Genomic DNA, 19,841 nt, shown 5'->3' on the forward strand with positions numbered 1-19,841 from the left:
CAAGCACACTGGGATAGCAGTTTGTATGTGTATCTGGAATTACATCATTCAGGAAATGGTGGTGCTCCTGTGAGGCTGAAAGCATCCTGGTGATCCTGCTTTTCTCTCACTGTTTGCACCTAACCAACCACAGACTGTGTAGCGTTGAAAATTACTGGCAAGAACAATGTTGAATCTTGTTTCCTAGCCTGCAATCTTGCAGGCAGGGCAGAGAATTAGGATTTTTGAGGGTTTTGTGTGCATGGGATGATATTTAAAACATAAACTTGTGACAAATTGTTTTATCTTGATTTGCATTGAAATGCATTTGACGATTACATAATCTTGCAGGATTGGATCATTAATCTTTATTGCTATGTTTCTTCATTTATGAGCTTGAATAGCATCTATATCCCTGAAGCAGAGTGAATTTGTCTGCCTGCTTGCATTTATATTCGTAGCGTAATAAATTCTAAGCCAGCAGAAGATACCACAATGGTTGATGTTATTCAGAGCTGCAGAGCTGTAATGGTAGCAAATATGTGAAATTGTTTGGTTTGTACAGAGAGATGTTGTGCTTACAGAATAGAAAACTGCATGCATTTTGTATGTTTTGTGATCTCAGGTATTTTTCCCCTAATGCATAGCTGAAGTTTACTTGAAATTACTAAAGGTAGATTTCTTTCCTAGCTTCTCTAGGGAAATTAATTCTAACTGCCTTTCATGAATGTAAAAAAATTACTGAAGGCTTTCTGTGGAATTATAAAGCATGCACTATGCTTGCTTCGTGCATGCACTATTAACAGTCATTACCCAATGAGCACTGGGTTAGCACTGTGATGCCATTAAAAGTCTCTGAATATTGAATAAATGAAGATGTTCATTTAATTCTAACATCAATAAAAGTTTCTGGAAATTTGGACTCTGTGTGGGTGACAAATTTTGGTGGATTTTTTCCTTCTTTAATTGCCCAGATGCCTTTTTAATGGTTTTATTTATTTTAACATTTGAATACAGAAGGGAGTGTAACAGTCACATGCAGGTGTTTGGAAGAGACAGAAATGTATTGGAGTGAAAGGCCACAAAAAGATTTAAAGGATTGGAGTGTGTAACATGGGGATTGTCTCGAGGAGCTGAGGTTTAACCTAGAGGAGAGAAGGCTCAAAGGAACCTCATCAATGTGTATAAATGCCTGACAGAAAACAGTAGAGAAGATGGAGCCAGGCTCTTCTCAGTGGTGCCCAGTGACATGACAAGAGGCAATGGGCACAAACTGAAACACAGGAAATTCCATTTAAACATAAGAAAAACCTTTCTCTTCGTGGGTCTAGTTAAACACTGGAAAAGGTTGTCAGGACGTTGTGGACTTTCTATTTGTGAGATACTCAAAACATGACTGGTAAGGCCTGGAGCAACATAACTTGGTCTAGATAATCTTCAGAGGTCTTTTTCACCTGCATTGATTCTGTGATTTAATGGCCAAAGTTCTTCTGACTTGAAGAAGAACTTGCTTTCTGTGGAACTGAGCTTTTGAACCTTCAAATGTGGTCTTTCTTAGACCTTCTAGAAACATTCTAGGAGGAATGGAGCAGCACTGGAAAAGTTGCCTCAGAGAGATTGTTATCTTCATACTTTCAGGTTTCTAGACCATGATGGATCAAAACCAAGGCTGTTCCTGCTTAATGCTGGTAATAATCTCCACTTGAATGGGAGCTTGGCCTAGATGATCTCTAGTGGTCCTTCCAATGAAATGTCTCTTGATTCTCTGCCTTCCTGTGAATTTTAGATCCTTGTGCTCATCAAACATGTGGTAAAATGAGTAAGGATTCTTGCTAATTGCTGTGATTAGGTTCAGAATGATGAAGTGTTCCAAGCAACTTAACCTCCTATAGCTGCAGTACTTAGAGGGGCTGTCGTAATGCATGTGGTGACATACCTCCCGTTCCTGTGTTTGGAATTTCTGCAGCTGAGGATTCCTGCCACTGTACACATACAAAGAGCAACTTTGTTGTATCAGCAGGTATCATAATGTGGAGACAGTGCAGCAAAAGATGGTTCTGGTTAAAAAGAAGCCTGAGTTTACCTGGATGCTTGCAGACCAACAGTGAAGAGTCTGTGGTCAACACATACAAAATAACATCTGCATTAGTAACACTTCTCTTTTTATAGAACAGGTGTAAGTTTATGCAACAAAAGTACCTAAGTTCTACTGCACTCTTTTCCTCAGCAATAACGTGGCAAAGTTGTCATTGGGGTAAGGATCATTTACCTCTGTACTGATCCATTTTCATGATTCTCTGCAGTGAATGAACTGTAATGAGTAATCAAATCCCTTCATGTTAGCTGCTAACTTGTTTTTGCTGTAGCTAATGTCACATTGAATATATCATGAGATAATGATACATTTTCGTAGCTTTTCATATCTCTGAAAAGTTATAGCATGTGGGCTTCTTGTGCTTGTTTTTGATGCTGATTATCATGGAAGATTGTCCTCACTCCTCTGTTCTGTATCTTTTCTTCCCTTAGAAAATGGGCGGGAGGTGGGGGAAGGCAGGAGGAAGGAGGTAACACTGAAAATTAAGTTGCAGCACATCATCTTCTGGGATGGTGGGTGGTTCAGGTTGCATGCATTTTAGAATTCTGTGTTTTCAGAAGCTGACATAAAACCATACAGCAGATGAAGTTATAATTACTTCACTGAGTGATCCAGTGTGTAGCACACTTGCACATTGTGCACACACTTGCACATTGGTCTAAATTTACTTATTTTACTGTAATTAATGTATCATATTAGTATATATGGTTTTGAAGTGAAAGACTGAAAAAATGTTTCTCATATTTAATGTAATTATAGTTATGCCTACTTTAGTTTCAGACAAGTGCTGTCAGTGGCTTAATTGAAATCTTGAAAAGCATAGTTTGTATGTCTTGGCACGTGTTCCTCTATATATAGCATGTATTTACAACTAATTATAGTTATGCCTACTTTAGTTTCAGACAAGTGCTGTCAGTGGCTTAATTGAAATCTTGAAAAGCATAGTTTGTATGTCTTGGCACGTGTTTCTCTATATATAGCATAGAATTCTGATTTCTGTATGGTATCTAACAGCAGTAACAGTTGCTAAAATACTTTTGAAATGTCATAAATTATGTAGAATTCTGTCAGGTTATATAAAGTCAAGACTTATTCTCCCCATCCCAGTAATTAAAAGTATTTTGGAATTACTCATCTTTTTACCTCAATAAACAAAGGAGGGATAATAAAGAATCATTTAATATAATAAAAATAAATACATTAATAACTTTGGTAAATGCAACTTTAGGCAATTTATATTGTGCCAAATATTTGTTTATCTTAAGGTTTTGAGCCTAGTTTAAACAGATAGAGAACATGGAATAAATTTGAGTGGTTTGGAAAGGTAAGATCTTAATGTATATACACAGAAGGTGTTGCCCACGGGAAAGCAACAGGTGTTTTCAAAAAAATGATAATATTTTCCTCTCTACTTTTTTGTCTTAGTTCTAATGTTGGCTGCAGAAGCTCTTATGACCTAAGCCTCTTTTCTGTGCCTCTGGCATCCTGGGTGAAATAATGCATTCTCTTCACCCAGCAACATGTAGCTTTTTTGGTGACTGGAAGACGGAAGAGTCAGAGATCGAAATTGCCAAAACAGAATTGAAATGCAGAGAAGAAACAATTACTCAACAAAAAAACAAACAAGCAAACAAAAAAACCACAGCAACAACAAAAAAAAAGTAGAAGAAAAAAGAGAGTGAATACATGAGGAGATAAGATGAAGAAAGAAATATGGATATAATGCCTTGACTCTGGCTGGATTCTAGGCAGCCACCAAAGCCTCTCTCTCATTCCCCTCTGCAGCTGGACAACGGAGAGAAAATATGATGAAGGATTCCTGACTTTAAGAACTGGAAGAGATCACTTACCAAATATTGTTGTGGGCAAAACAGGCTAGAGTTAGAGATACTAAGTGAATTTATTATTAACAAACCCAAATTAATGGGTTATAAGGATATGGACAAAGGGAAATTAAATAATAATTAAATAATTTTTTCTTATATCACATTTATAGTTCTCAAGACAGATGAACAGAAGTTGTTGGAATAATAAAAAAGGAAATGACCCCCCAAAACAAACCAACAAAAAACACCACCAACAAATAATACCCTTTTTTCCTTTCCATTTTCTGTCCCTACCAAAGGTGTTTCAGAAAGTTATCATTCTGATAATGGGTTACATAACTCTAAAAAATGAAAAGAAAAATGAAAAACCATCATCCCAGACTATTGTTTAAATGGATTGTAAATATTCTCTCCCTTTTCATAATATTAAGTGAAACACTGAGATACTGGTTTGGCATCATCTGGGGCCATAAGGAAGCTAAACTTACCTGCTTGGAAGAATAGTTTATGTTCCAGTAAAAGTGGTTTCACTTTAATCTTCATTAATTACAGTAATGGAGGACTCAGAAAACTCACTGTTGTTTGACTTCTTTTGAAAATTAGCAAATGAGTTGAAGACCTGAAGTGAGCAAAATTACACGTACAAGGAAACTATTGTTGTGTGCTGCACAAAGTACTTCAGTTGCATTTATATGCAATGGTAGGATTGGCAGGCAGAGGAAGAGTAGGACGTACATACTTCAGCACACAAAATGTGAATAGTTACATATAATTTACCTGCAATCCTGGGGGTTTTCCAATTTTTTTCTAAATAGCCACTAATACAGAAACCAAGAATTTTACAGTGTCCCTGTACTGACAATGTTGTAGGTTTATAAGGAGAGGTAATCTGCTGTGAAAAAGCTGAACTCCTGTCTAGTCCAAAGGCAATAGTTGTGTTTCTGATTTCTATACTCACAGAGTAGTAGATGTAAAATTCATACTGTTCAGCCTGAATGAGTTATTTAATTCTAGATGAATGGCTGGATTTTTAGTTGATTGAAATTCCTTAAAGAAGCATAATGATTTGAAATACATAGATTTTGCCTTTCTCTACAACATGTTTTATTTGTGGTTTGGTTTGGCTTTTCTTTCAGTTCTGATTTTCAATTTACTGTGCTCAAAGATTGGAAGAAGAGATGAGCAGCTGAGATCTATGCATAGTAGGAAGAGAATGGCATTGTTCCCTTTAATAAGTACCTCCAATGTGGCTGGGACCACTGGTGGAAATGACAGCATGGTTTTGTTTGATCTTTGCTTCTAGGGCTTTAATGAAGTTATGTTTTGTGCCCTGAAATGTACAGACTCACTGAGATATAAAGTACAGATGATCCTTCAGCACCTTCTCAACTACCAACCCTCCTGCACATGCAGTATTTTAGTGGGGAAAAAATCAAAAGGGGACCCTGAGCTGAATATTTTGAGAGCATGTGACTGTTTTTCTGCAAAAGACCTTAATTAAAATAGTGGAAAGAAGGGTTCTGCACAACAAATAGTGATGTTAAAAAGCTCTTTTTGGAGAAGAAAAAAAACTCCAAGCAGACAAACAAAACTAAATGGGGAAAAAACCCCAAATAACCAATACAATAACCAAACAATCTCCACTCCCTCCCCTACAAAAAGTTCATGAAAAAGCAAAACCAACCCCCAATGGACTTAAGTATGGAGGCTTGGGATAATTGTGATAAAATACAGTAAAATTGCAGACTAGTCATCCTTCAGGTAGAAGGTAAAAATTAGCGTGAGAACTAGTGCTACCTAGGATCCCTGGGTGCAATCTTCCCACTCCCATTTTTTAACACCAAAACAAAACCCATTGCACTGTCATTAATGTCTTGTATGTACAAAACATAGACTATTAATTACAGGATTGATTATTTTTAAAATTTTTTTCTGTCTTTAACATGTTTACATCCATTTGACTTTTGGTCCCACTAGTACAAAATAGCAGAACTCCAAAACAATTCTTTTTTAGATACTTAGTAGGATTGGGATTTTCACAGGATAGGACTCTATGAGCTCTTATTTCTCATTGAGAGGCTCGTTTTCAGACATTGTAATAGGGCATGACATTTTATTTTCATTTGATATTTGGGATCTCACATCACATAAATTTTCTTTATATTTAAATAATACCTGTGTTGGCTATCTGAAGTTTTCAGCTCTCCTTTGCTAAAAGGAGAGCAGGAAGAAAAGTAATTTTCTATAAAGGTGTCAAAAGCAAACTTCCGCATTTATTCTCTGGAATGCATATTTTATATTTTTGGGTGGTATGGTAAATGTATCTTATTTCATAGAGTGGGTCTTAAAAAGATGTACATTATAGATTTTTTTTTTCTCCTGATTTTCATCATGAAATTACATTAATAAAATTGAGCTGATAACTTCAATCTAAGCCAGTTTGGGGACTGTATTGCAATACTGAGTAAGTGCATTACATAATAACTTGAAAAAAGAAATACAGCCTTCTCTCTTTCATTATTTGTGTAGTATATTTTATGGCAAACTTATTATTTCAACTTATTTTTTCTTTAAAGTAACAATTTATAAAGCTGGTTTATATCTGCTAATTTAGCTGTGACATTTGAAACTTTTTTTTTAACAAAACCCTTGTGTATTTCCTTGGCTTTTAAAAATACAGTGTAACCATTTCACTTGTTTTTACTTTGGCTGCTTAGCATGATAACAGTAATCACACTAAGAACTGTGTGGATATTTATGGCTACAGTTCTGGTGTCTGTGCCTGTTTTAAAAATTTTGTTGAGCAGAATTGGCACCTAGGTTGTAAAGCAGTCTCTTGACCTACCTTTCAGGTTATGCTGGTAAACACTACTGTATTAGAAAAATTTTAGACAAGTATCAGCAACAGAACAGAGTAAGTGGAGTGTGACTGATGCTGTTGCCTTCTGTTGATGGGAACAACTTTAAGAGGAAAGGAAACACTACTTTTCTAAAGTCTGTTCATTTCAAGAAGGCTTCAAAAAGGTAGGGCTTTTTGCTTCACAAACACTAATCTATTTGCCTTTAAGGTTATGTAACTGCAACTCAGTTCTTTAGACTTGGCTTGTAATAATTTTTTATCTTGGTAACATCACCCAAGGAAAGGGTGAAATGGCCTTTTATAATTGTGAACTTTTTCTATTGGTGCATCTGTCTATAGTCAGCTAATTAAGGTAGGTGATCTTTCTGTGTCAGTGCTCAGGATCCACATTTTAAGATAGATTCCTGAGCTGTTTTGTTGTAGTGTTGGTTGGGCTTTTTGATGTTAAGTAGACCACTGGCAATGGAAACCACAATCTAAAACTTCAGCTCTGTGTTTGGTTAAGTGCAGCTCAAGGACTGTACTCAGGAAGGTGCTGTAAAGTACATGTACCATTAATAGTGAGTCCCTGGTCTTGAAAGTATTTCTTCCACTGGAGTCAAGTTGAAGAGTGCCATGAAAAATCAAGAGAGAGATACATTGTTTGTGTTGGAAAAAAATCATTATCATTGCTAGTTCACTATGTATTCTGGTCTTGATATATATAATATATTATATTATATATGTATTTATATAATACCATAATAATTCCATGATTAGTTGATAGTGAGAAGTATATGACTGAGTCCAGAATTTCTGCAAAACTCTTTCCAAATACATATGTTGCCCAGGATTGTTGGAATGGTTTGATTTAAAATTCTGAGCTTGTCTCAAATAAAGATAAATTATTCTAATTTAAGATATTTTATTGTAATAAAGATGATACTGCTTGTGTTAGGTGTGAGATCATTCTGTGTTCTCAGTTGTTCAAACATATGACCAAATACCGCTTCTGTAGCCTTAAAATAAGTTCTGGCCTTAAGAATAACAAGTTCTTTGGCAAACTGTGTCCCTTGGATCTTGCTTCTAGGAGAGATCATCTTCATAATGCCCATTGTCTTTTCTCCTCAGAGTCAGCTGGTGTTTCTTTGCCAGAATTATTTGGAAAGTTGCTTTGCAGAAAGCTCCCAGCATGTTTGTGGAAGGAGTAGCTTCCTAGACAGAAGTTAACTTTGTCTGTTGAAACAGCTTATCAGATGCAAACTTCTATTTCTTTTTGATGAATCTTGTAAATATACAGAGAATACTGAAGACAGATTGGTTGAAATGTTCATTGCACAGTGCTGCTTTCACTGCTAATGCAGTCCAAAGTTATTAAAGAGGCTGCATTTTTAAAGTGCTTGGAAAGAACTTTCAGATTTTTTCAGGCAAGAGGATTAAGACAGATTTATTTTCACAGGGTATGCCTGCACAAGTCCCAAATCAAAAATATTTTCTCCGTGTCTTGATCTACACTTGGTTGGTGGTTTGTTTGGTTTTTTGTTTCAAATCTAGTACTGCCACTGAGAAAAGGTGTTAATAGATGGAGTGATAAAAGTGAATGATTGAAGCTGTTTTTACTTCCTACTAGCAAAGTGTGTTGGCACTCACCTGTAAAAAAACCTAAACACTAACAGAATTGAACTTTGGGAAGTAAAGTGAATAATAGTTTAGGGTTGCTTGTTTTGGGTGTGTGGTCTTGTTTGGTTTGTTTGGGTTTTTTTTTTTTTTTTTTTAATAATTCAAGTATAGACAAAGCTCTAGAATTCTGGAAAAGTGTGAGTGGCAGAAAGCTGACCACAAGATTCTCAAACCTATCTTGTGTATTAATGGTTTCAATTCACAAGCATCTCCCTGTGTTGTGACATGCAATCTGTCTTGCAGCTGGTTTTTCTTGTGTGTGTGTGTGTCTGTGTGTGTACACTTGCATTTCTGTGTGTATTTTCTGTGTTGTAGAACTGGAGAATGCCCTATAGTTGTAACAGTACAGCTTTTATTATCCTGCATTGTTTTGTTTTCATAGGCTTTAAAAATTCATTTATGGTGAAAAGTTGCTTTTGCCTGTGATAGTAAGCTCCATATGTTTCTCTTTGTGAGGAGAAAGAGGTAGTAGAAATCTCTTTATATACAATTCTACATACAGTGTATATATAACCCTGACTTAAGGTAGAAGTCAGAAGCACAGAAATTGTCAGAAGTCTTGAAAGCATATGATTTTGTTGAGATGTGCTTTGCTGTGGGATAATCCACTAGGGCAGTGGAGATTAGAGTAAGTGTATTAAAAACAAATGGAACTTTAACATTTTAGAGACTGATTGAGCATGTGTATATATGATCTTTTTGTTCATCATTTGTTTAAAAAGTATGGCGTTAAAGAAATTATTATTGACATTTCCTGTCATCACTGCATTACACATAAAATTAGTTATCATTACAAATGACAGTTTTTGAGGTGATAGATTTATGTTTTATACTGGAAATGTTTTCTGGACTAGAACATAACTTTCCACACCATGCATTAATTTTCCAGTTGTTAATGCAGAGTAACATTAATGTTAAGGGGAAAAAAATCACTAATGTTAGGAAAAATACATATAAAATATCCAACTTAATAAAATTAAGAGAACCAAAGCGCAAATTTCCCAGAAAAATAGATATGTGAAGTGCTGCTTAAGAGCTGTGCAGAGTCACGCCAAAATGGAGGAAAAAAAAATCTCATACTCTGTCTGTGTAGCTGGGTAAGAGTAAGAACAGGGAAGGCATGTATTGTACACAGTTATTCTACTCAGAAACACCTTCCCAGCTTTGACTTTGCATGGGAGTCAGATTTCCGAAGTCAAGAGAGTGATCTGAACAACTGAAAAATCTGAAAAATCTAATTAGCTGCCGCTAGTGTCTAAAAGTTTCTAGTAAAAACTTCCATCATCTGTGAAATCTGTGCCAGTTCCAGGCGTGGAGATAGAGCCACCATGGTGCTCAGGTGTCCAGCTTCCAGCAAAGGCTGTTTAGAAATCATGGCTGGACACTTGTGCTCCTTCACTCTTCCAGGAATATAAACCAGGAGGAATTAAGTGAGCACATCTGATGCAAGGAGACAGCAGGGTGTTAAGCCCAAACCACAGCTCTTTTTTCTTTGACAAATATAAAAAACAATTCTTTTCTCCAGGTGCTTAACACAATGTCCTAGAAAGGAGGATCTCCTGGAAGGATGGATCTGAGCAGATGGGGATTTCTGATTAGTGAATCTTTGTTTGCTGATAGTGCATCAGTGCTCAGATGTTATGTGAGATATGGGCAATAGCATCAATTAATCCAATTGTCTGAACACAGGCAATGTGCCTGAAAAAACTACATGTTGAAAATGTTTAACATAATTTGAGGTGCTTACTTCTAGTGTAGCTTGGGTATCCAAAAAGATAAGAGGAGCAATTTCAGAAACACATTTTTCTTTCTTTTAGTTGAAGGTATTTCCTCTTCTCAGGATACTGAGTGTTGTGAATACTGTTTTTCTATGCCTAAAGCTGTACGTACAGTATCTATACAATTAAGGTACCTGCTGCAGCCTGTGAGTTTGATCTCTAGAACTGGCCAGCTATTTTCTTGTGCTATGTCCTTTAGTGTAGGGCTTTTTATTTTGTATATGACCCTTGGATACACTTTAATGAGAGCAGTTAAAAACTGGTACAGTTAATTCAGTGAGATACTTAAGGCACATTTGTTATTTTTGATAGTTCTGTACGTAGTGAATAAAATATTCCATTTTTCAGTTTTATAAAAAATTCATATAAACATTCTGAAAGCAGCCCTATCTTTGATTCCTAATGAGTGTATTTTTAATGAAAAAGAAACACAAGCAAAGAAAAAACAAAACCTTTTTAAAGGTTTTCAGTGCACAGTATATTACAGTATGTGCAGTGCATGTATAAAGAAAACTTTCCAAGTGTAATTTGCATGCACAGTCATACAGAACTATGTTGCTTTTCACGTTGCTGTTAATGATATTAATTAATCTGTAAAATTACTTCATTATCATCCATCAAAACTCTTCTTGTAACTTGTTGTCAAATACCTACCTGAACATACACCAGCAATACTAATGCTAAAATTTGTGCCTCTCTTTTTTTGTATTATTTTCTCCTCTGCTGTTGTAAGTCTCTTGGAGATACCAGTGTTAATGAGCAGACAGAAAGTGGGAAGCTGTTGATGTTCTCACCTGTAGATGAGAAATTGAAAAGCCTCATTAAACGGTGAAAGACTGAAGACTGAATTGATTAGGGTGAAATGTAATAGAAAGTGCAAATGTCAAAAGAAGCATTTTTATCTTTATCCATAGAAGAGTGCATGAGAAAATCTGAGAAGCCCTGACTGATCTAGATAATAATTGCCAAGCAAAACAGAATCTGAATTTTGTAAAGGCAAATTTGCTATTACTCTGTATCAGATTAAGTATTTCTGAAATAGCTAGAAATAAAATAATGTCATTTTACAAAACAGTGGAAAGGTCTAATGTAAAATTTTGTATTCAGAAATATATTACAATATCTTATTATTTATGATATATTATCATTATATATATAATTATATCTTTTTGGTTATATAAATGTAACACATGCAGCTAAGGAATAGGATTTTGATTTATTTGATGTACAGACGTTTGAAGGAGTTGTGACACACCCCCCATGTTAAATACATCAGAGGGTAAACACTGAAGGAAGAAGAGTTGCTTAAGATAAATTATGGTTTTGGCAAAATAACAAGTATCCATAAGAATGGGCATGAATATGCTTAAGTTGGAAACTGGAAGGAGTGTTTAACCACACAGAGTTTTGTGGTTCTGAAATAGTTTTGCATTTAAGTTTTATTGCCCTGCTGTAGATATCAACTGGGACTTGGTTACAGAAGAATCACAGGACAGCATGGGCCGTATTGGACTTTCTGCCTAAGTCTGGCTGTGTGTTGCTGGCTAAGAAATGCAGGAATATACCTAAAATTCAGAGAAAATATTACTTCAAGTAAAGGATTATGCATAAACTATTTACTGTAGGAGTAATCCTAGCTTTCATAGGTTCAATAACTAAGTTGCAAGAAGGGTTTGAACTTTTAGAGAAGGGGCTTCCACCTGAGCATGAGTTCAAGGACAGTGGAATGCAATTTGAGTGCCTGTCTTTTAAATACTTAAGCTATTGCAAAGTTATTAGCTATGATTGTACTCCCTTACTTCAGCCTTTGTAATGTGATTTTGTGTTAGTTTGCAGGAAAATTGCCTCCAAATATCTAACCAGAAAATGAATTCTGCACCAATCTATCTTGCTCAATATTCATACTCCACCAGTCACCACCAGCAGATGCTTGGAGAAGAGTAAGAATAGGATTAGGCATATGATTCTTGTTAATATTCTTTCAGCTTCTGAGTATATTCATCTTGAACGTTTTTTGAACTCTTGGGAATTAGTCTTTTTAGGAACGTGCCATGAACTCTCATAGATGCTTGTCTGTTCTTCCCTTGACTTTGTCATGTGAGCTTGCATTGTGTCCCCTGCACGAAGTCCATGGTGCTGCTGCTCATTGTTTGAAGTCCAGCCATGTTTGCTTTGAACCTCTCTCCTCTTACCTTTTTGTGCTATCCATTTGTTCACTTTTTTGGAAGAAAACATGAATACCTAATCTTTATGTAAGATGTTTCCACTAAAGATTTTTAAGGTCTCTCTTATAGTAGCTCCCAAACTCACTTTTTTTGCACACAGAAGCATTACATGCATTTGAGCTTTCCAGGTATGGAGACAGTTCATACCATAGATCCTTCTTGCCCTCTTGGAAAATTTTCCACCTTCTATTGAGAGGAGCAGGCAGAAGCTTCTTGCAATATTTAAACTGTGGAACAAGTGTAATTTTATAGAATTATATAGAATATTTTATTTCTGTTTGATACTCTTTCTTAATATTCCTTAATTTGCATAATGTTTCTTGAATTTTCTAATCTGCTTTTTTAGTATGGCCAAGCACCAAACTGGTGCTTTAATGGAATTATCTCTTCTGCTCCTTAGTGTTACTACTCAGAGCTTCTTGTTTTATATATGAAGGCAGGATTAGTTTTCCATACATGTATCATTTTACGTTAATCTAAATTGAATTTCACCAGCTTCTTTATTGCCTGCTGCCTCAGACTGATAAGCATTTTTGCTGGTCTTTAAGGCATTCCTCTTTACTACCTGGTGGTATGTACCATCGGTAGATTTTCTCACCTCGCTGAAGAGCTGCCACCCCTTTCTCCTTGCCATGTTACTTAGGAATGTGTTAAACAGGACAATTCCCAGTACAGCCCCCTGGGCGAGTGACTTCCCTCCATTGTGAGAGCTGAGTGTGGACTCTGATCTTCTGATTCCTCTATTCTAATTAGTTATTTTTCCCCAACCTTTGCTTTCATGTCTCAGTACTTGCTTTGCTGAAAAAACTTCAGTGAGGAATTTTGTTTGCAGCCTTTTTTAAAAGGTGAGTAGGCTGCATGAGCCAGCTCACCCTTGTGTATGAGTGTAAGTTCTATATTGAAGGTCTGGACAAGGCTCTCTCGAGTCAGTTTGCAGATGACACCAACTGGGGCACGAGTGTTGATCTGCTGGGGGCAGGAAGGCTCTGCAGCAGGATCTGGACAAGCTGGATGTGGAGGCTGAGGCCGATTGTACAGGGTTCCACAAGGTGAAGTGCTCACTCCTGCCCTTGGGTCACAGCACTTCAGGCTGGGGCAGAGTGGCTGGAAAGCTGCCCAGTGGAAGAAGACCTAGGGGTGCTGCTCAGCAGGGGCTGAACAGGAGCCTGCTGTGCTCAGATGGCCACTCTGGCCTGTGTCAGAAATAGTGTGGCCAGCAGGACCAGGGCAGTGGTTGTCCATGTATAATCAGCACTTGTGAGGTCACGTGCCAATGGTTGCTTGTTTTGCCATGCTAACCATGAAACAACCTCTATTCTGAGAGACCTAAAAAATGTCATGTTTGTTTGTTTTTTTTCCATCTACATAATTGTTTAATGCAACTGAATGCTCTACAGTTGCTACATCTCTGAGGTCTGTTAGCGAGTGATGCTTCTGTTATAATTGGTGTCACTATCATGGTTGGCAGGTAGCAATATGCAGCAAAACCTTTTATTCCTGTCTGTTATTTCAATTCAGCTTGTTTGCTAGTCATTGAAATGCTAGTTACATAGATTTGATTTCAAACGCTCTTACACAATTCTATTATCACTGTATATTTTTTTGTTCCCAGGCTTCCTTCCACAGAGTTTCCAATGTGCCTGGTATATTCATGTTTTTATTTAGGACAAAAAATTGATGTAAAATGGTCCGTTGAATTTTCAATTCCTGTTCTAATGCTGAAAGTATAAATAATGTATTCTAAATTATTCATGCATCCATAAATATTGAAACAGAGGCATTAATAATTTGATAAAATTAAGCATTTAAAACACATTTTAAAATGTAATTGTATATAAAATGAAAGAAAATAAAAAAATGGCAAGGAAAAGTACAAAATTATATGTCTTCAGTGCTATGCACTGGAAGTATGAGCTGTATAGTACATGCTGTTAATGTAGAAACACTGGTAATGTAGAAATATGCAAATGTGTACTTTTTCCAGCTCTTCTGTTGAAAGCCCAGAATAGTAAAATGGAACAAATAGCTGAACAGATCAGCCAGAATAGTAACATTAGAATAATATACTTGACAGAACATTTTTGTTTGAAATGTATTCCCTGTCATTATAATGGGAAAATAATTTTTTGGTTCAAAAAAAGGAAATGGCATTTTACCTTAATTAGGAAAAAACCTGAAAAACCAACCAAATGCATAAGAAACATCTCCTCCTTCTGATCTCCAGTATTAAGTGAGTCCAGTGCCAGTAGGTCAGGATTCCACAGTTATTTGAGATTGACCTCTAAAACTAAATGAGATTTTCAGGGCAGGAGTTGTGTAATTCCCCATCTAGCACTAAATAGCATCTCAACATGATACTGCAGTAAAAATAATAATAAGCACAAAAAGAGAACCTTCACAATTTTCAACACTGCTTCTTTACCCTTTGTTCTGTGTGTTCTACTAGAAGCTCAAATAATTTGGCCTTCTTTGGATTAATTTTATCCAATTTTAACACCCTGAACACTTTAGAATTATCCTAGAGGGATTTATAGTGTGGTCTCTACCTATGCAGACTTAGAGCATGGTCTTTTGAAGCAGTTAGCCCAGGCATGATCTAGGGATGCCTTGTGAAAGTTCTTTAATCCATGCCTCAGAAGACTTTTCAGCTGATCTGTGGAATTTATGGAATACTTAAGATTAACCATCCTCGTTTCAGTGAACAAGCTCCAGGAAGCTTGTAGCTTAAATAATGTGAATAACATAAGTACTCTCTGTGTTCCCTCCCCCACCCACTAAGTTCTTTGTTTGAAATTCAGCCTGCTCTTCAGAGCTCTAGGATAAAGTCCTTCCCTTTCCTTTATATTTTTGTATTGTCACTTTCTAATTATCTTATTTTATACATAGTTCCATTAAGAAATGAGGAAATCTGTAGTACAGAGGAGCAAGCAGTAGCTTCATGCTTAATTTGTATAGCATCTCTAAAGAGTGTCTTTTAATACTAAAAGAAGTATCAGGCTTTCTTTCACACATGGTATGCACCAAGCCAAATATGATAATTTAATACTTGTTGAATACTGAATATAATGTTAACTTTCTATTTTCAATAGGAAAACTTAAGTGAAAAGTCCAGTAGCATTACCAGTTAATAATTTAATTTCTGTCTGTACAATATTTGTAACAATTGGAATTTGCCTCACAGGTAGTAGATATTTATTGTCAGCTCAGTACATCAGCAGACACTGACAGTTTAAGCTAAATTTGCCAGAGCTTGTGTGATCGAAGCTTTGAGTCAGGCACATTTTTCTGGGGGTTAGATTGTTTCCCTAGATGAGCTATTTTTGTTGTGATAACTCTCTCCTGCTCCCTCACCGCACCTCCATCTTTTCTCCTGTGTTTTTTAATTTGTGGCAATAGTATTTATTCAAAGGTATAATGAAATATACTCATTCTCAAGTATGCAGATGTCCTGTAGTTTTAGTGAGATGTTGCAACAACTTTCTTTGGGAAAGCTTGCCAAACTTTTTAAGACACCTATGGATGTTTCTAAGGATGAGCTAGCTGAGCATTTGCCAGGAATAACTTGAACATAATTGATCCTCCCTTGTAGTAGAAGAATGGACTGTAGATGACTTGAAACTTTCCCTCACTTTTACTCTGGAGTCTGTGGTTCTTCGAGTCTTTTAAAGCTCTCACAGGAGCACTCATGGTTTGCACACTGTGGTTCTTGCAGTCTTCAGTCTCCTGAGCATCTGGATGTGTTCAACACAGAGACAGATCTCGCTGAGTGACCTCTGCAGGGTAGCAGGCTGAAGGTAGCAGAAGCTGCCTTTGCTGCTGCCTCTTTTCACCTCAGAAAGTCTGGAGGGGTTAGGAAAGCAAACAGGGATTCAAAATGTGCTCTGTTGAACATGGCTCATTGAAGAGTTCATCTGTCAAGCTGTGGTCTCTCCAAAGTGACTCAAACCAGCAAGAAATTCTGCCAGCTGTCCCTAGGCGATTTTTCTTTGAGAAGTCCTGGCAGAGCTCTTGTGGGTTTTTGCACAAAAGTACAGAGTGGAGTGACTTTGTCTTGAAGGAAATGTCAGGGCTTCCTGAAGTGAAGGTGAAGTCTCTGGGTAAGAGTGCTTTCATGCTGAGGAACTCACTCTGTGGAGCCACTTCAGCAGGCTTTACACCCTTTTTCGTTGCCTGATGTCCAGGGGTGCCCACCATCACATGTTCAGTACTGTTTCAGTGATCCTGACCAGAAGCTGAAAGATTTTTTTTTAGAATTGATGTTCTTGTCTGCAGTTATTTTTAGAAAAACAGCTGATCTTCAAGAAAGTTGGAAGTAGCAGTGAAGAAACTGAAGACAAAAAATATTGGTTTCAAGCAGACTTCTGAGAAGTGTGGGAACTTTTTTTCTGCTCATTCAATTTTACAAAAAACACTGTGGTGATTGAAAACTATTTAAATTAAACATTCTCAGCAAAGCACCTTCACAGTGAAATTATTTACTTTTGTAGTGAGAAAAGCCTGTTCCTAAAGCTTTTTTATCAGTTTAACTGTTACTGTTGTTACATTGACTAGGTCTACAAGGAACAAGAATCTCCATCTCGTCATCCTCAACAGTTTTGCTCAGAGTGTTGCATGATCATTTTGTTATTTTGTTTAATTAGGTGACAAGATGCTACTCTTTCTTCAGTAAGCAGTAATATTTTTGAGTGATATCAGTAGTGGGGAATAATTGTGGCTAGGTAAACTGGCAGCCTTCATTAGGAATGACTACAAGGGCTGGACAATTACTTTAATCCTTTTTATTTATGGACGAGGTTGTCCAAATATTTATACAATGATAATTTAATGGTATAAATGTAAAGTCTTGTACAAGGTCACTATTTGTTACTTTTTTCTTCCTTTTCTTTTATATTAGCAAAATATTATCCAGTGGTGATACCTGATATAAACTGGGTATTGGAAGAAGATGTTTTACACTTGTGATGTACCTTAAATTGTAAAAGAGAGGAGTTGTCTTCTTTCTGTTGTTTTTGGTTTTGTTTGGTTAGTTGTTTTATTTTTTTGTTTTCATTGTTGGTTTTTTGGTTTTTTTTTTCTTTTTTTTTGTTATTTTTGGGTGGTTTTTGGTTAGTTTCTTTCAGATTAGTTCTTTAGAGGAAAGTAGGTTCAGTGTATGGTTTTCATTGTTGGGGTTTTTTTTGTTTGTTTTTTTTTTTGTTATTTTTGTGTGGTTTTTGGTTAGTTTCTTTTGGATTAGTTCTTTAGAGGAAAGTAGGTTCAGTGTATGATCAAGATATAAATTTTGGAACCTGGTTAGTTTCTTTCAGATTAGTTCTTTAGAGGAAAGTAGGTTCAGTGTATGATCAAGATATAAATTTTGGAACCTCCTTTCTTGTTGCTCTAATACTCAGATTACTGTGCTGCTCCCTCCCCCAGCTCATGTACATTGGAATGATCACCTGAATACTCATAGAATAACTTCAAGCACGTAGGAGTTGCCATGCAAGATCAATCTGGGTTCATCTAAACATGTACATGGCAATAATCATCTGAGTTCTTATAGAACTCCCAGCATGTAGGAGTTGCCATGTGAGTTAAATATAAATTATCAACGCTGGTAATTTTGTTAGCCTTTTCAGTCCGGGTTCAGCAGGGAGTTCTGGTAGTATTTTTCACCACAGGAGAATCTAGCTCCTTGGAAAGGCTACAATACTGAGGTTATGGATATAAAAACAGATAAATTTGCTGTGTTTTTTTTCAGAAATGTGCAGAAATTGTATTATGTCAATTCAAGTTAGGTTTTCTTTTTTAAATCTTGTCTTTGGGACCTTTCATTGCATCTATATATAAATATAAAACTGTCTTCTCTTAGTGAATAAACATCAGCATCAGTTTCTCACCAGTGTGGTATTCTCTCCTGCTTACTGATGCAGGGCATCTCCAGACTATTGTAGGGACTCATTATCTACTCTATTACGTGCATAGCCATGTCTCTTGTAGCACTGATCTACAAGTAATATAAATGGCATTTGGTGGCTGCTTTAGCTTTTACTTGTTGCATTCAGAAGCATTAATTTCAGATTTAATTAAAGGTAGTATATTTTTGAACAAGCTTGTTACTTTCCTACTTTCTGCTCTTTTATAAAGATTTTGATTGAAGATCTTGCAGAATAACCGAGAGTAACCAAATAGACTGTTATTATTTGATTGCATCTGTATATGCTATATAGGGTAAGGCAAGGATTTTATTTACAATTTTTATTTATAACATTTTTTGGGAAAAATAGAAATTTTGCTTTTTTAATTTCAAATTTGTTGCTAAGAATTTTAGTGGTATACAAATATTTTGGATTTTACTACATAGAAAAATTATTTTATTAATTAATTTTGCTAGTTTTCATAGAATAAGACTGTCTCAATTTGTTGGATTAATATTTCTATGAATTTTTGTATGAATCATAGAATAATTTAGATTCAAAATACCTTTAAGATCATGGAGTCCAATCAATAGCCTTATACTGCCAAGGGCATCACTAAACCATGTCCTCAAGTGCCACATGTACATGTCTTTTGAACACCTCCAAGCCTACATCCTCTTCCCATGCACTGACTCAGGTATTCTGTGCCGTATAACAGCCCATCCTTATGCTGAATCCCATGTGAGATTCCACGTCCATTCTTTTTCTGGGATGTCTTCAAATTGTGTGGGTTCCTGGCTGGTGTTTCAATGTACTAATTCCAGACTCCTGGACAGTGGTCTCATCTGTAAGTTAATAAAATAACCTGAATCAATATCCGAAGAACACCTCCTGACTTGAAACAAAGTTCACATGTTAATCAAAGTATTCTGAACTTCCTTGACTGCACAACTTGTCTTCCCTCAGAGAAACATACTGAGTTTTAATTAATTTAAATTCAGTTATAATAAGTTTTAGTTATGTAAAACGGGAAGGATAATAAGGTATAAAAGTACAGTTGGAGAGACAGGATTTTTAAAATTAATATTATTAATCTAGAATGGAATTGGTGTATTGTCTCTTGTCATCAAAGGAGTGAATTGTACTTCCTTTAATGTTAGGATCAAGTTTGTAACTAGATTTAAGGTGGAGCTTGATTAGTTTAGTTAATAAAGAGGATTGTACAGTATTGTCTTTTGCATTACATAGGATTAGATTTGTGATTTAAGCATGATATATCCTACCCAAAATATATACATCACAGACAGTAAAATCTGTTTATTTTCCAAGATTGCTTAATGCTATGTTTATAAATATATTAAGCTCCTCCTTGCCTAATTGAGACATTTAACTTAAGTACCCACACATTCTTAGAGGTGCTTAATTTGTCTAGATATGTGGGTAGCCTCCTGAATTCTCTATTATTCCCAGGAGAAGCTTGAAAAGATGGGCTTGGGAATCAGATGTGTGACCAATTTTATCT

General features: G+C 36.0%; 1 protein-coding gene across 3 annotated transcripts in view; it reads left to right on the forward strand.

The window, feature by feature from the left end:
• WASF1 (WASP family member 1) overlaps positions 1-19,841 on the forward strand; it is an 89,080-nt gene that overhangs the window by 25,913 nt on the left and 43,326 nt on the right. The window contains exon 1 of one of the 3 annotated variants that reach the window (XM_039727946.1): positions 6,782-6,924. The exons of the other annotated variants lie outside the window; for them this stretch is intronic. Within the exon in view, the coding sequence (XP_039583880.1) occupies positions 6,833-6,924 (92 nt within the window). The 5' untranslated portion in view covers positions 6,782-6,832. Of the gene's footprint in view, positions 1-6,781; positions 6,925-19,841 lie in introns of those variants that run through there. 3 annotated transcript variants of the gene reach the window in all.

Source organism: Passer montanus, unplaced genomic scaffold (genome assembly GCF_014805655.1).
Source record: "Passer montanus isolate IOZ18808 unplaced genomic scaffold, ASM1480565v1 scaffold11, whole genome shotgun sequence".
Classification (NCBI taxonomy): domain Eukaryota; kingdom Metazoa; phylum Chordata; class Aves; order Passeriformes; family Passeridae; genus Passer; species Passer montanus.